This window comes from Macrotis lagotis, chromosome 2 (genome assembly GCF_037893015.1).
Source record: "Macrotis lagotis isolate mMagLag1 chromosome 2, bilby.v1.9.chrom.fasta, whole genome shotgun sequence".
NCBI classification, from domain to species: domain Eukaryota; kingdom Metazoa; phylum Chordata; class Mammalia; order Peramelemorphia; family Peramelidae; genus Macrotis; species Macrotis lagotis.
In genome coordinates this window covers 70529969-70547518 of record NC_133659.1, presented here as the reverse complement: position 1 = coordinate 70547518, position 17550 = coordinate 70529969, and the positions used below count along the sequence as shown (strand labels likewise).

The following is a 17550-nucleotide window of genomic DNA, read 5'->3' as shown; positions in this document are numbered from 1 at the left end:
AAGCAAACTTCCTAATTTTACATAAGAGGAAACAGGCAGAAAGGAAGTAACCCATTTAAGAAAACAGTATACATTAGTGAACTTGAATCAGAACGTCTCTACTCCATCAAATTTTCTACTCTAACATAATGAGGGTTAAATAAAATATATTTTTGTTCCAATCCTGTTCATAGAAATCATTCTGAGATGCATTTGTATGCTCTCCTGTCTTAGTAAGTACAGAATAGTGAAAATCATTAAAACCTTCTTTGATTACACTACGTCAGACTCTTCACTCAGAAGAGTGCATTCACTGTAGGATTCAAATCAACATAGAGAATAGAAGTCATGAGTATATATGAAGCTTCTTTTGCTATTATTTGCTTCAATTTCCTAAATGGCTTTCTTGTAATTGGGCTCTAGTTTATTTAGGTTTTATTTATTGGATGAGGCCTTCTCCTCTAAGGCCAAAACTTCCAATTAAGGCTTATTGTACTTCTATTTATTAATCTAATTATTCCAAATAGAGAATGGCAGATGATGAAGCTTCCAGATCAGATGTTGAGGAAGAGGCATGATCAAGCTGAAGCCCGGTTCTGGCACTCTGAAAGGATCTGAGCTTATGCAATTTTTATCTGATGATATTCCTATTAAGAACCATGCTAAGAAAAAAGAAACATAAAAGAGAGGAATTCAACTAAGTTGGAAAATTATAAAATTCTGACTGTTGGTTGAGTTGGTTAGTTTCCAACAGTATTCTATAGAAGTGTGGTAGATGTACCATCTTCAGCAAAATTCCCAGAGCACACATGTTGGCTGAATGAAAGGAAAAGGTTGAATAAGTTTTGACAAGACTAGTTTAGGCAAACCTTTCATAAAATTGCTCATGGCCTTCAATATAACCCATTTAAACATGCTTCACCCTTGCCTGTTCTAGGACTCTCTTTGCAAACCTTGGCAGCTGCACAGTGGTAAAGCCAAATTTCCTTCTGGTAGCACATCTGGCCAAACAGCTGAATGGCCAAGAAAGTGGATGGGTTGGGAGCAAAGGGAACATGGGACGGAAACCCCAGCTGCCTCATTTGCTTGTTTACCATCATCTGGAACATCTGGGTTTTCACAGTGAGAGGCAGCCTCATGAAACATCCTGAAGGGCCGTCACCTTCCAACACTCCAGCTGGCACAGTGGGGAAGATGGAGATGGACCAGGCTGGGAGCCTAGTAAACCCACAGGGGTGCCATTTATTTGGGAAATTGTGGAGTTAGTGTCAGCAAACAGCATGCACCCTATTGTGATCTTCGATCAGGGTGATGGGAGGGAGGGAAAGCGCGTTTTAACAGGCACACCTGCTGCAACTTCAGGCTGGCGGGCTGGTATAATTTGGCAGCAAGGTGAGAGAGTAAGCTGATTGTGTAGAGGTGAATGGAGACTTTAGTCCTCTTACCAGTATGTTTTTAAAGTGTTTTTTAGTTAGGACATTGAGTATGGCATGCTTTGAGGATTATTCATCCTTATCCTTTCCATTCAAAGAAATGGAATCCACTCCTGGGCTATCTCACACCATACACCATTTATAACTTAAATCTATGCTTTCTTGCTTTCCAAACTGAATTCCTTAAAATCCTTGGATGCCTCAAGGTGGAGATAGGAGCTCCATGAGAAAAATGTCAATGATAATGATATTTTCCTTCTAAAACATTAAATACAAAATTAAGTCTAGATCAATGTACTACTTCTGGGAGTATTAAAATAGGCTTAATATCCTCTATTTTGCTTCAAACATCTCCCAATACCCTTGCTCTTAGGGGCATTTCCAAACACTTAAAGATCTTTAAACCAGTATTTATAAGCTCCAGCCATATGACTCAGTCCCCAAAGTATTCAGTGACTAAGTTAGTTTGGGAAATATCAATGACCATTTATATAAGGCTTTTCAGTTACCAGGCACTTTTTTGGATGAATTCTCACAATAATCTTTTTTAGATGAGCAATGCACAGATTATCCCTATTTTACAGATATTTAAAATATCACAAAGAAATCAATGCTCAAAAAAATCACACAGCTAAATGAGTGATAGAGTCAGACCCTGAGTCTTCCAATTCCAACATCTGTGTTATTTTTGAATTGCTTTAAAGTCATGTCCAGATCTTTGTCATACTTTTGGGGATTTTCTTAGCAAAGGTACTGGAGTGATTTGCCATTTCCTTCTCCAGATTATTTTGCAGATGAGGACATTGAAGCAAATAAGGTTAAATGACCTGGCCACAGATAGTAAGTGTCTGAAGTCAGATTGGAACTCTGGAAGAAGACTCTTCCTGACTGCAGACCCAACACTCTCTTCATTGTGTCCCAACACTTTTGTCCTTTACATTATTATATCAGAGTGCCTCATCCATTATTGGTAGTTTAAGTGAGGTCACTTTATTTCCTTATAACTTAGGGAGTATTTCCCTCATTTTTGAAAAAAAGCCTAGGAATCCAACTGAAAAACTCTATTCAATTATTTCCTGGCACATTTCTCTCAAGGAGCAGTAGATAAAGCACTGGTCTTGGATTCAGGAGGATGAGAGTTTGAAACTGGTCTCAGATACTTGCCACTTACTAGCTATGTGACCTTGGGTCACTTAACTCAAACCCAGGGCCATCTCCAGTCTTCTGTTTTATATCTGGCCACTGGACTCAGGTGATTCTGGAGGAGAAAGTGAGGCTGATGACTTAGCACAGTCTCCCCTCACTCAAATCCAGTTCACGTGCTTGTCATGGCATCACCCCCCCCTGATGTCATGGTCTTCTTGGAAAATGAAGAACACATATTATTATTATTTCTCTCCTGGTCTAAAAGATCATTTTAGAGTTGGTAATGTCACATGGGCACGTGTGGGGTTTAACAAATGGTAGTGTCTGGTTACCTCCTGTGCAAAGCAGCCAAGAAGCCTCTCCAAGTTAACATGAAAAGTCTATTTCCAGGAGTCTTGAAGTATCCTCATTTGCCCCTGTATACTGAGTCTACCTTTGCACTAAATGTTGACAGAATACTTTGGACATGAAAAAGGTCCAAGGAGTTCTTGGCTTAAACAGCAGCACAGCCCTAAGGAAGTTCTGCTAATGCATTTTAATTCTAGCCCATCACACCCACTGTTCTGCTAGCTTCAGACCCAACCAACATTCCTAACACATGCTGCTTTGCTATAATGAACCCCTTCCTTTACCATCTCTTCTATCTAGTTAAAGAGAAGCTCAGTTTTAATGCACATGTGTCTGACTGGTTGCCTAGAGAAAAGAAATGGTATGACATACAAAGTCACATACTTTTGAAGGGAGTCCAGTAAGATGTCCTTGAATAAATTTCCATTGCTAAAGATGTCATTCCCTATCATTAAAAGTAGTTGCTACAGTTAAAGTTTGGTCCCTAGAGTGTTCAGATCATTGTTTGATTTGGGTTGTGTGGGTGTTCTCTGATTGTGCCAGTGCCCATCAGGACTCAGCCCCATGAAGGACGGTACCGGTTGCTACGATCGCCACATTGGAGTTGACTGCTCTGACGGATTCAATGGGGGTTGTGAGCAGCTATGTCTTCAGCAGATGGCACCCTTCCCAGATGATCCTTTGCTATATAACATTCTCATGTTCTGTGGGTAAGTATACCCAGGGTCAGCCTACATGCTTCAATTTCACTGATCATTTATTAAGTCCATACTATGAGGAAATACTATGTTAGGAACTCCTTTTGATCACCAGGGGTTTATAGTATGGTAGTTCACTTTTTTTTTTTAAGAAAGAATTTATTTATTTTGAATTTTACAATTTTTCTCCTATTCTTGCTTCCCTCCCCCCACCCCCCACTGAAGACAGTCTGTTAGTCTTTACATTGTTTCCATGGTATACACTGATCTAAGTTGAATATGATGAGTGAGAGATCATATCCATAAGGAAGGAAAATAAAGTATAAGAGATAGCAAAATTACATAATGAGCTAATGTTTTTTTTTTCAAAATTGAAGGTAATAGTCTTTTGTCTTTGTTCAATGGTAGTTCATTTTTATGAGTGGCAGAGAAATTTAGGTAAGTCATTGGGCTATCATAGAAAAAAGTAGATTTGAGGTTCATTCTATTTCCAGCTTCTGTCAGAGAAAGGACTTGAGCTGAGTGAGACAGAAAACATGGTAGTGATTTGAAGGAGTTAGGTTAGTTACATAAGCAAGAGTTTGAAAGTGAGGAAAAGGAATTTGGCCACATTTGAGAGAAATTAAGGAATTTTGAAGTAGAACAGCTCAGTTATTCTAACAGATGCCACTTTGGGGTTGAAAGAAGAGTAGAATCAAGGACAAATACTGTGTATATAAAAGAATTAAGAGGGTTTGAAAAGGCTCAAGAAGGATTGTAGAAACTGAAGAGATAAAGTTGGGAAGGGAAAGGAGACAGTAGTTGGTAAGAGAGGACTATGGTAAGTAAGACAAGAAAAGTGGAACAATTAGGAGACAAAGCAAATTTGATCTTTGGGTAGGGTAAAACAGATAGGAAAGTGATGGCTGAAGTATGAATATAAGTTCAAATGCTGCCTTGAACCCAAGTTACTGTGTGAACTTTGGGAAATTACTTAACATCCATCTGCCTCAGTTTCCTCATCTGTAAAATGGAGATGATAAAAATCTCTACTTCTCAGGTAGTGTAGTGGATAGAGCCTGGATCCAGGAAGATTTGCATTCAGGTCTGATCTTAGATGCTAGCTTAGACACTCGGGCAATTCCCTTACCCCCATTTGTCTCAGTTTCCTCATCTATAAAATCAGCTAGAGAAGGAAAAGGCAAACCATTCCAGTATGATTGCCAAGAATACCATAAATGGGATCACATAGAGTTTGATATGACTAAAAATAACTGAACAACGCCTCCCAGAGTCATTGTGCAGATGAAATGAAATGATATTTGTAAAGAGCCTTGCAATTCTCAGAATGCTATGGAAATGCTTGTATTTATTATTTTTTTAAAGTCTGGAAATATTAAGATATGGGAGATAGAGTAAAATATCAAGAGGAAACATTTTCCATGAGAGTAAGATGTTTGTAATTTTACTGTAGCTAAGAGAATGTCATCTGTGTTCCAAGTGTTGGTTGATCACCTTCCTGGTAGATGAAAGTATGCAAAGAATGACTTTTCATACCTCAACTTGTGCAGGACACTGAAGGAAGGCTTCAGTGAAGGAAAAAAGGAATCTGAAGGAGAGGAAGGAGACTTGACCCTTACTAGAATGTCAGAATAGAAGACTGTCATACAGAGGATCAAAGGAGAAAAGGGAATAGGTGTGCAAAAATAACCTGAAAAATAGATCTGAGACTCTGCAGAGTTCACTGATGTATTTGGAAAGGAAGAGAGATTTGACTGCTTGCACTGTTCAAATGAGTTGGTAGTCCCCAACTACCCTAACATTCAGCAAGAAGAGGGGCAGCAGACCTGACCATCTCCCCTATCATTGTGTCTTAAAGACCTCATTTCCATTAACAGTCACCCTCAGTGGTGCAACCAGGTGATGCAGTGGATAGAACACTAACCTTGGAATCAGGATAGGAGCTCAAATACAGCCTCTGACACTTACTAGCTGGGTGACCTTGGGCAAGTCATTTAACTCTGCTCCACATCCAGGGCCACTTTCAATCATCCTGATTCATATCTGGCCATTGGACCCAGATGGCTCCGGAGGAGAAAGTGAAACTGGTGACTTAGCACAGCCCCACCTCCCTCAAATTCATGTACTTGTCATGGCATCACCTCCCCTAAACGTCATGGATTTCTTTGAGAACAAAGGACAAACATCATTGCCTTCAGACCTGGCGATGTTACTCTTTGGGCCTTGCTATCCTTCTGTTGTTTTCTTTTAAAGCACCTTTAGGATTTTGGGTTCTTTGCATCTGCCCTATTACAGATTTCTCTTACACTGTGTGACTCCTCAAATTAGAATGATAGTTTCTGGAGCACAAGGAGTGTCTCATGCTTTTGGTTTATATGCCCATCATTTAACACAGAGCTTGTTGTATGGTATATGCTTACTGAAAATAAAATTTTTTCACTCATTCATTGGTTGGTTTCCTTAGCACCTTCATAATTTCATGTTGAACAGCTTCTCTTTTTCCTGGATTAACTTCTCTTGTAGCATTTTAGTTCATATCCTTGACCTTTCTTTCCTCTGAACCCTTTGCCATCTGTCTTTTTAAAATCTAGGGAAAGGGGCAACCAGGTGGCATAAAAGAGATAATGATCCAGGAGTCAGAAAATCTGATTTCTAACCCAACCTCAGATTCTTGATAGTTACTGGCTGTGTGAACCTGAGCAAATCATTTAAACTTCTGTTGCCTCAGTAAATAATAATAACAATAATAATAATAATATGTTTATAATCAAATCTAAGTTACATGTTCATACTACATGGATCTTTTCTCTCTTCTATCACAAACTTTAGGAGGAAGTAGTTACTTCCCCTCAGGGTTCCCACATTTCCATCTCAACAATCAGTTCCTCTCTGTGAATCAGTTCCAAAATAGAATTAATTGTCTCCCTTTTTTCCTTCCCTTTCACCTTAGGCTACTCCAAGGAGGAGAAGCTATTTACCCTATGAAAGATATTATTGTAAATAGACTAAAGCTGTGAGATGAGAAAATATATGGTAAAGGGAAAAGGAAATAAAGTTGAGTTGTAGAGATAAGTGATTTCCTGCTCAGGGGATATGGAAGGGGTTATTTTTCAACCTGATATTAACGATAGAGAATTCTATTGTTTCCCAGGACATGTATCCAAGACATAACAGAGATCCTTCCAAGACATATAAAAATGGATGATAGTTACCTATGCTTCAGAATTTTACATGATCACAGATGATACTATTAGAAGAAACCTAAAATTGCTGTCAATGATTAGGAAGTCTGGGGCAAAAATCTGAAGACTCTGAAAAGAGATTGTATTTTCCTCACTATTTCCCAATGAAGGAGAGGGATGCAAAAGAGAAAAAAATAACTTGAGAAATGAACAGCTAGCTAGGAAGGTGATATCTGAGAATGAAATTTAGATTTTTGGACCATGGCTTAAAATAGAAGCATAATGAATCCTGGACCAGAGACAAGATATATCCAACAAAAATTGATAAGAATGTGTTTGCCAGGGGCTATACAAATCTAATCAAAAGAGCTTTAAATTAGTATATATATATATATATATATATATATATATATGTTTATATATATATAAACATATAAATCTATATATCATCTATGTATGTATATTATCTATATATCTGTATCTATATCTATATTTCATACAAGCTGATACCTTGGAGAATAGCTACAAAGAAGAAATAGCAGTTGAAATACCAAAAAAGTTCACAACAGAAGACATGTAGGAAAAGATTCAGTAGTAAAACCCAAGACCTCAAATATCTTTATGTAAATGCCCTAAATTTAAGCCAAAAACAAGAGGAACTAGTGAAAAGCACAGATGGCATGATCATCAAATTTGCAGATGACAAAAAGTTGGGAGGGAGAGCTAACATGGCAGATAACAGAGGATCTAAGCAGAATAGAGCATTGGGATAAATCTAATCAAACAAAATTCAAAAGAGTTAAATGGAGGGCTTTGTATTTGGTACAAAAATCAATTTGTCAGTACAATATAGGGAGAAGCATGGTAGAGAACCATTATTCTGCAAAAATAGATCTGGTGGTTCGAATGGACAGCATGCTCCATATAGGTCAGCAGTGAATTATGGCAGTTAAAAAAGCTAATGGGCAGCACTGAAAGGTATGTCTTTCACAAACAGCTAGGTGACAGTGTCCAGGAGAGAGCAATCAAGAGGATGAATCCATGTCATATGGGGACTAGGTACAGGAATTGGAAAGGTTTAGTTCAGTATGGAGGAGAGAAGCTTCAGTGAGGACATAACTGTGTTCATGTATTTGGAGGGCATTTATTTGGAAGAGGAATTGGATTCGTCTATTTATTCTCAGAGGAGAGAACCAGAAGAAATGAGTAGAACTTGAAAGGAGGTTAATTTAGGATTGTTTAATAAAACAAACAAAAAATTCCCTTAACAATGAGAGCTGTCTAAATGTGGAATAGGCTTCCTTGAAGAAAGGGTGTAGGTCCCTCTCCCTCCTTTGAAAGTCTCCAAGCATTTGCTAATTCCCTTTCTAGCATTAGCTACTATTCAATTAATAAAAGGAGTGTCTGTCTGTCTCTCTCTCTCTCTCTCTCTCTCTCTCTCTCTCTCTCTCTCTCTCTGTGTGTGTGTGTGTGTGTGTGTGTGTATTCTCTTACTTAAAGAGCTTACAGTCTCTTGCTTTATAGTGATTTACAATTTCCAAAGACTTTTTTCTGATTAAAAATATTTGGGACTTCAATGGTAACAAATCCTCAACCCCCATTGAGGAATATAGAACTCTGAGTATTGAAGTTATTTGCTCATGATGTTGTTATTCAGTTGTTTTAATCATGTCTGGATCTTTATAACTCCATTTGGAATTTATTAGCAAAGATAATGAAGTGATTTGCCATTTCCTTCTCCAACTCATTTCACAGATGAGGAAACTAAGAAAAACAGGATTAAGTGACTTGTCCAAGATCACAGCAAGTAAGTGTCAGGTATTTGAGGCTGGTTTTGAACTCAGGTCTTCCTAACTCCAGATTCAAAACTCCACCCTCAATGCTACCTAACAGCCCTACACACCCATAATAGTTATTGAGCCAGAAATGAAATTCTAAGCCTTGTGTACATTCTACTGTAACACACTCTGTCTATAACGGATACATAAGGACCTGGATCACATTCAGGGTAGCCAGTTAGCTTATAGGGAGATGCTCAATAGGAGCAAGATGGGATTACACTTCTGAAATATCTTCAAGGTTCTTAACTTTCAACTTTCTTGCTAGTGGTGCTCCACTATTCTAGCTACAGTCTAGATAATTTCATTTACTGAAAGGGAAGAAAAAAGTTGAGAACTAAGGATAAAATGATTTGAGAGTAAGGTATTACTCTGTCTCATTTTAGGGATGAGGATACTAGTACCAAACCCTCTGATTCCATATCCAATGTGCTTCTCACAGCATCCATCTTGGAGTATCCCAGACTAGGATCATATAATGGAAGAGTAAGGAAAGACATTACAGATCATATAGTCGAGTGATGAAACAGTCCTAGCAATTAAATCCTCAAGAAGTTGATAATTGTCTTAAATGTTACCTATTTAACCAGAACAAGCACTGTCCAAAAGCAAGCAAGGTTGTATTGGGAGTGGGACCATACAGGTAAATATTTTCCAACGAGTTCCTGCATTTCTTGGAGTACCCTTTTGTCGTAGGCATAGTTGGTAGTTAACATTATTCAAAGTCCTTTTCAATTTAATTTCCTTAACTTTAACCACTATGACAATCTCACGAGGGAGTCAAGTAGACAGAATGAGGGAAATGAATCTCAAATAAGTTAAGTGATTTGCTCAAGATTATATGGTTGATAAATGATAGTTTTAGGAATAAACTCCTGGGGTTCTGCCTCTTTATTCATTGCTAATCTCTCCAGCATATGTTTCCACTATAAATGGAAGGAATACCCCCTCTGCTGGTGATCAAATGTTGTGGTGCTGGTGCCAGTGGTAGTTTATATAATTAACAAAATGCAATCTATACTGAATTTTTCACACAGGACTCAGTCATTGCAGATATACCATGGTGGAGGTATATTTTATGGAAAACAGGTACATATGTTAGCACAGTGGGTTACAGTCAGAGCAGAAAATGTCAATGATATAAAGGTTGAATTTGTTCGCAATCGTAAGCATACCTCTCTGATATATGCAGAGGGCAGCATCTGTCTAGAAAGATGCTTGAAACCTGACAGGAAAATATGCTATCATTCTTTGATGGCACAGATACAAGGGTATGCTGAAGCTGAATCTAATTGGCTTCTGAAAGAGCCATTGTTAAATTTCCAGTGTCAGCATTTATACCCCAGAAATCAGCAATCATTACAATCAAGGCTGATTTATTGTTTTGATCATTTTTCTAGCCACAAGAATTTTAATGATTCAAATAAAATTTAAAAGTATATGGCATATTTTTTTTAAAATAGGGTCTATTGTAAATCTCTTCATAGATAGCAACTTGTCAGAAATCTCTCAATGCAAACAGATAATGATCTGAATGTTCATGGTCTAAATGAAGTTAGGTTGACACTCAAAGAGATTAGGTTTGATAGGTAGAAATCTAAAAGCCCAGTTTATCATCATTCAACGCATCATCACAATAATACACCTTGAGCATCTCAAGGATTGATAGTAGTGTGTGTGACGGGGCAACATTTGTATATGCTAAAGAAGGAAACTCACCTCTGCCTTAGAAATCTAAACTATTAGATTTTATTAGTATTCTGAATTTTTCTTTTTTGAAACAATAATTCTATTATTTAGCTGCTCACGACACTTTATAGCTACTCAGAGCATTCTCTTGGTATCATATCCTTTTATCTTCTTATTAACCAAGAAAGGTACCAAACCATTATTATCTCTCTTGTACAGAAGAGGAAAATAAAGTCTTCTCCCCCAAATCTAATGAATTACCTGAGGTCCCACCTGAGGTCAAACCTAGATCTTCTGATTTCCAATCTGGCTGTTATTTCAACAAAATCATACCCTGCTTTCAGACAATGGCACCGAAACTAGATCATATCTAAAATCAAGCATTTGACAGGGTAGAAATGTCAGAGTACATTCAGATCCAGGCCATTCCCCTACATTAGCAATGGAAATTGGTGTTCATAATGAAGAGCCTGGAGCATTTGTAAGATGCCAATATACTTTTAAATCAAGAAAAGTTAAATTATGCTCAACATAGATTTATTATTATGAGTATTTCATTGTGTTCTGATCCTGAAAATTAGAAATCCGAGTTTGAAATGTAGTATGTCCATAAAAGTTTGAAGTTCTTTGAGGGCAGGGAGACTTTTGTTTTTGTATCCCAACTACAGGCTTATTTCTGACACAAAGCAGGTATGTTATAAATATTTAACGAACTCTTCCAACTCTGAGATACTGAGGTGGAACTAGAATACTTCATTTTGTTATCATTCTGGATATGTGAGAAATTATTGTATCACCTGAGCTTCATGATAAGCCTGCATTAAAAGGTTGACCTAAGTCATTTCACTGATGTTGGTTTCGGTCACAATTCCATTAGTTCTGAGCAGTCTCTCATCAAATCTAAATGTAGGTGTTTCAAACACTCATACACTTCTACTTCTCTTTACTGTTTGCTTAACATTTTTTATTTTATTTTTGTTTCACATTTTAATAGCTTTAGATGCAATAAGAAATTTCCAATCTTCAGAGATAATATGACCCTTTCCACAAGAAACAAAAAAGCCACATGGAAAGTAGAGTCAAAACTGTATAGAAAACATTTTCACTTTGATAATTGAGTTTAGTACACATGTTCACACATATTTGTTCATATAACTAAAAACACATATTTCAAGGCAGGGTAAAAAGAAAAGTAGTTATCATCCAAAGAGTAATTAGGTTTTTTTTTCATCTGGAACTAGGGAAAAAAAGATAGTATATATCTATATCTATCTATCTATCTATCTATCTATCTATCTATCTATCTATCTATCTATCAATAGATAGATAGATAGATATAGATATATATGACTCAGAAGAAAGTCTTCCACCAGAAAAATTCTGCACTTTCACCAAGGGAGGGAATGGTTCAATTTCAATTCTTGACCTCTCTGAGATCCACATAGGGAAGCAGTGCCTTCCCATATATTTTGGGACTTTATAGCACTGTACTTTTAGAGTTGCAATGGAGCTTAAATATCTTTTACACTAAACTCTTGGTTTTGCAGCCTGGAAAACTGAAACCCATAATTAAATAATATGAACAAAGTCAGACAGTTAGAAAGTAACAGAGCTGAAGTGTGAGCCCAAATTGTCTGCCCTGAAGTCCCTAACTCTTTCTTACTGCTCCATGATGGTTTTTGTTATGATAGTAATTAAAGACAGAGTAGACCTCTATTGTCAGCGGTAATATTTTAGGCTTTTAACCAGAGCTCAGCTTATTTCTAAAAGGCAATGCTTTTGAACTTCACAAATGTGTGTGAATTATAAGCATCTTAAATTTTCTGGCTAGCGGGGCTCAGCCACCCCCTGTATTTTCATAATCACAAAGAGGTAATTCATACTTCAGCTGGCAAATGAATATATTTTATAATACAACTGGAAACATGACAGTAAGAAATAGATTTGTTAATGGTTAATCCTTCTTTATAGGCATTAGCCATGATACATGTTTGGGGTAGCATGCTCACAATTAGGAGGAAAGCCAGTAGATAGTTCTGGATTAATTGTGCTTGGAGAATTTACTATATGTGAATATGTATACCAGCATGTATTTATATCACGAAGACTCCTTGAAGGGGGAAATTGTATTGGGACACAAAAGACTGTATCTTTTCCATGGTCTAGCTAGCTGATCATAGCCCAAAATCAATACAATGCAATGATAGCTTGTCTTCTGAAGCTTATTCTACCTGGATTGCATTTCATGCCTGAAATCTCTGCCTAACCTTTCTTGGAGTCTATTGCCTTCATCATCACCACCATCACTACACTTTTACTACTTATACCAATGATGTTGTTGATGATGATGATGATGATTATGATGATGATAGTATTTCTATTCTACTTTTATTCTACTTTAGTTTTTCAAAGTGTTTTACACATTATCTCACTGAATCTTCACAACCCTGGGAAGATATTATTTCCCATTTTACATAAGAGGAAACTGAGGCAAGAAAAAGCTAAGTAACTTGCCTAGGGTCCCACAATAGTTTGAGACAAAGTATGGTCTTCATTTTTCCTAATTCCACAACATGCATGCTATCCATCTAGCTTTCCTAAATAGAATGTAAAAATAGGAGGTGAACTCCACGATGGCAAGTATTGTTGCTTTTTTTTCTTTTTATCTCCAGAGTCAAATATGTGACTAATGATTGTTTATTTATTATGAACAAATATTAGGAAGGCATAGCTAGGCTTCTGAGGAAGACTTGAAAGCAAACTGATTCATTCATAAACTTAAATTTGATGAATGTTAACCAAAACCTGCTTGGGAAACAATCCATTCACTTTAGAAAAAGACATGCCTAGATGTTCTGAAAGTCTCTGCATAGGAGAGAAGAGAGGGGATCTAGTTGACTTATTCACATAATTGGAAAGAGAGACAGTTTACAGATTTGGGTAATTAAGTAACAATGTGCTAACAGGGCAATAGAAACCTCAATATTTCTGCCATCGAAGACTTTTTCCTCTTCTTCTTCTTCTTCTGTTACAATAAATGAATTGTACCATTTGGCCATCTGATATTCTAGTCTCTTACTTTGGTTTGCTATCATGGCAGGTGCATTGAGGATTATAAACTTGGTGTGGATGGGCGTTCCTGCCAATTGATCACTGAGACCTGCCCAGAGGGAGCCGAATGTGGGGAAAGCCGGGAGCTTCCCATGAACCAGACTCTGTTTGGGGAGATATTCTTTGGCTACAACAATCACTCCAAGGAAGTGGCACCTGGACAGGTGCTGAAAGGAACATTCAGGTGAATTCCATGGGTGTGGATTGGGTCTTCCATGACAATTATCTATCTTATCCCTATTGGAGCTGGAAAATCCAAGCTGTCTCATATTTGTGGAATGATAATATGTATATGGGAGAGGGATGTTTTAAACATTTGTAATACCATAATAATGAGGTATCATCTCATCTTCACTGTGTGTTTAGCATGTGATTAGGTGCTCTAGGGAATTTACAGCCTGTGGAGCAGATTCTTTACTGAAAGAGACTAGATCTAGGCAGAAAACTAAGGTCAAAACCATACAAGACACATTTTTTCTTGATTATTTGAATATATGTAGCCACAAAAATGAATGTGTGCACACATATGTATATATTTAACATATTCACATATATGTATATGTGTATATATATATATGAATAATATTACCTTTGCCTTTCAAAATGGCATGCCAATTATTCCAGCCATTATCTTTATTTTAGAGACCTCATGGATCATAGCTAGTCTTATCTATAAATTTTGTCCTTATTAAAATTTTCCTTAGAATATTTGCTATCTGAAGGAAAGGATGACTTACTTCTGTATTTATATTACCAACTTTCAGCATGATGCTTAGAATATACTGCTTTATTAGGGTCAGCTAGGTGCATAGAGAACCAACCCTGGAGTCAGATGGACCTGAGTTCAAATTCAGACTCAAACACTTAATACATCCTACCTGAGTGACCTTGAAGTTACTTTACCCTACTGACCCATAAAAATCAAAAGAAAAAATGGAATATAGTGCTTTATACTAATCATTCATTCATTCATTCATTCATCCATCCATCCTTTTCTTCTTGCTTTAGAGTTACTGGGAAATTATTTTGGTCATTTATGTTTAAGTAAAAGAGTTAACTACAGAGGTTAAAATTATTAGAAGATACATGGAACTGAGTTCTTTACCAGGGATCCTAAAATTTCACCCATTTATATGTTCTTTTCCTTTTATTTCCCTTGGGAATTCCTTTGAGGGGTCTAAGAGAAGAAATAATAGCTAATGGCAGAACATGAGATTTAGGAGCCTACTAGAGCCTATATTGGTACCAGACATGGGCGTGTAGAGTTCTTCATAATGAAGTATTCAGGTTAGTTACCACTGCCAGATCTTTGCCTGAGCTTCAGAGGAGAGACTCTACCCACATTAATTCCCTTGACGGGGGAATCATGATATCTTTTCCTTCAGAAACAGGACCTGAGGATGAGGGCAATTGGATGGGTAAGGTCCATGTTGTCCTGTGTGTCTCTTCTGCTCTCTCTCTCTCTCTCTCTCTCTCTCTCTCTCTTCCTAATCTTTTCCAACGCTCTCCCTACATTTGCCCTTTCCTTCATCAAAACTAAGGCAAGATGGCTGGAAATTTGACATATTATCCCAGAAGAGAATTTAAAGGGGAGTATGGCCCCAGAGAAAAGTGCTTACCATGAATGTCTGGAAATCATTGAACTTTTCCTCTCTCCAGGCAGAACAACTTTGCTCGAGGCTTAGAGCAACAACTGCCAGATGGCCTTGTAGTGGCCACTGTTCCCCTGGAGAATCAGTGCTTAGAGGAGATCTCAGAACCTACACCAGATCCAGAGTTCCTGACTGGTGAGTGTACCTGCCTCTCCATGCTACCAGGACCCATTTCATTTAGGAAAATTGCTACCCTTGTTAGAGCCGTTGCTATTGTTTTATGTTGATCTGATGAGCAATATCTGGATCTCAGATTTCAAAAGTGTTCGGTATGAGATTATAGGAATTCTGTTCCAGTAGATTGGCCACATTGCTGTAATTTATAGTCTTAGGGCATTGCCTAGTTCTCTAAGAAATTATGTGTTTTACCTAAGATGTGGCAAAAGTAAAATTTAAATTCTGCCCTACTCCATTAGTTAGTTGGTGCAGTAGATAAAGGAAGACTTATCTTCCTGGATTCAAATTTGGTCTAGGTCACTTGCTATATGGCTTCAGTTTCCTCATCTGCAAAATGAGCTGAGAATAGAATGACAAACAGCTCTAGTATCTTTGCCAAGAAACCCCAGATGGGGTCATGAAGAGTTGGTCACTACTCAAAAACAAGTGAACAACTTCCCAACTCCAAGGTTAACTCTATACATTTTGCCACAATGCTTTGTAGTAATAGTGATAGCATTAGCAGCAAAAGAAGCAGCAACAGTAGTGATAGAAGTGGTAGTAGTGGTAGTAGCAGCAGCAGCAGCAGCTTACTTAACTTAAAGAATGCTCTGAAGCCTAGAGAGATAGGTAATAGACTTACAGAAGGTAAGAAATATCAGGAACTTCATACAGCATCTGGTTTAATTGAGTTATTTAACAGCTGAGGATACTAAGTATTCCAAAGTCTCACAAGGATCTTGCAGTTATAAGAGCTGTGTTTAAAATTCAGGCCTTCTGAATGCTTTCCATGAGAAGGTAGGTTTGGGATCCCTTTGGAGGCAAGCAAGAGATAACCAGGCCATCTCACATGTGGAGACAGAACAGTTTCCCTAGGAATAGAGTTTCTTACATGTTTCTTATTTAAAGCTACAATCCTTTCAAATCAGGGACTAGGACATAGCTACAAATGGTCAAAGGTGGTGAGTTTGGGCAAGAAAGGTTTTCTCCCTCTCTTAAAGTTCCAACTTTAAAACATTCTTTAAGGGTGAATTTTCAGAGGTAGCATGGGATAGTGGAAATTGGATTTGGTATCATTGAATCTAGAATGAATCTTAGAATTGTCATATCCTCACTTTGGTTCAACATCACTTTGTCTTTCTGAACTCCAGTTTCATCATCCATAAAGTGAAAGTGTTGGACAAGATGATCTCTTAGATTCCTTCTTATTTGAAAATTTGATGCCCTTATTAATCTTCCCTAAACCTGCCTCTTATTCTGAACCAAAAGGGATGATTCTTTGGAGCCGGGATTGAGTTTGTCTGTCTCCCAAATTCCAGGTCTACACCTGATCATAGTCTCTGAGATTTTCAGGACCCAGGTTAATAATTGGATAGGACTGAGACCCAATATTATGACTGGAAAATGTGTCCATTCAAATAATCAGCTTAGTTTTGCCTTGAAATGTTATTTGGTTAAAAAAAAAGAAATGGGGAAGGGGTTAAGATGGAGGGTGAGAGAGAGTCAGACAAGGATAGAAGTAATTGGAAAGTCAGAGATAGAAACAGAAATTTTTTAATATAAATATTTCATTTGTTTTTAAATTATATACAATAGCAGTTTCTACCTATCATTTTTTGCAATGTTTTGAATTTTACAATTTTCCCTCAACCTCACTTCCCTCCCCCCTACAGAAGGCAGTCTGTTTACATTACATTGTTACATTGTTTTCATGCCATACATTGAACAAAATTGAATGCTTGACAGAAAAATCATATCCTTAAGAAAAAAATAAAATATGAGAGATAGCAAAATTACATAATACCTAAGACAACTTTTTTTTCAAGTTGAAAGTAATGGTCTTTGGTCTTTGTTTAAACTCCACAGTTCTTTCTTTAGATACAGATGGTATTCTCCATCTCATATACCATAAAATTGTCCCTGATTATGGCATTGATGAAATGAACTAGTCTATTAAGGTTGTTCATCAACCCCATAAAACAGAGAATTCTTAAAGAGAAAGATCCAGAGAGTGAAAGAATAAAAAAGAAAGACATTTAGAAAGGAAAGGAGATAAAGAAGAAGGGATGGAGAAAAAAGGAAGAAATAAGAAGAGAAAGAAAAAGAAGACATTAAGGAAAAGAAAGGGAGAGAGTGAAAAGAAGATAATGGAGAGAGGGAGAAGGAAAAGCAACTGAGGGAGAGAGATAAATGGAATGAAAGAGAAGAAAGTACAAAAGAACAAAAGAAACAATAAAGAAAATGGGAGGAGAGGAGGGAGGGAGGGAGGGAGAGAGATAGAGAGAGAGATGGAGAGAGATGAATACATCCTTTTAGTT

At 37.2% G+C, this 17550-nt stretch overlaps 1 protein-coding gene across 4 annotated transcripts in view; it reads left to right on the top strand.

The window, feature by feature from the left end:
- ASTN1 (astrotactin 1) overlaps positions 1 to 17550 on the top strand; it is a 494085-nt gene that overhangs the window by 382897 nt on the left and 93638 nt on the right. For all 4 annotated transcript variants that reach the window (XM_074222108.1, XM_074222107.1, XM_074222106.1 and 1 more), the window contains exons 12-14: positions 3450 to 3616; positions 13414 to 13608; positions 15084 to 15211. In XM_074222108.1, the coding sequence (XP_074078209.1) occupies positions 3450 to 3616; positions 13414 to 13608; positions 15084 to 15211 (490 nt within the window). The remainder of the gene's footprint in view (positions 1 to 3449; positions 3617 to 13413; positions 13609 to 15083; positions 15212 to 17550) is intronic.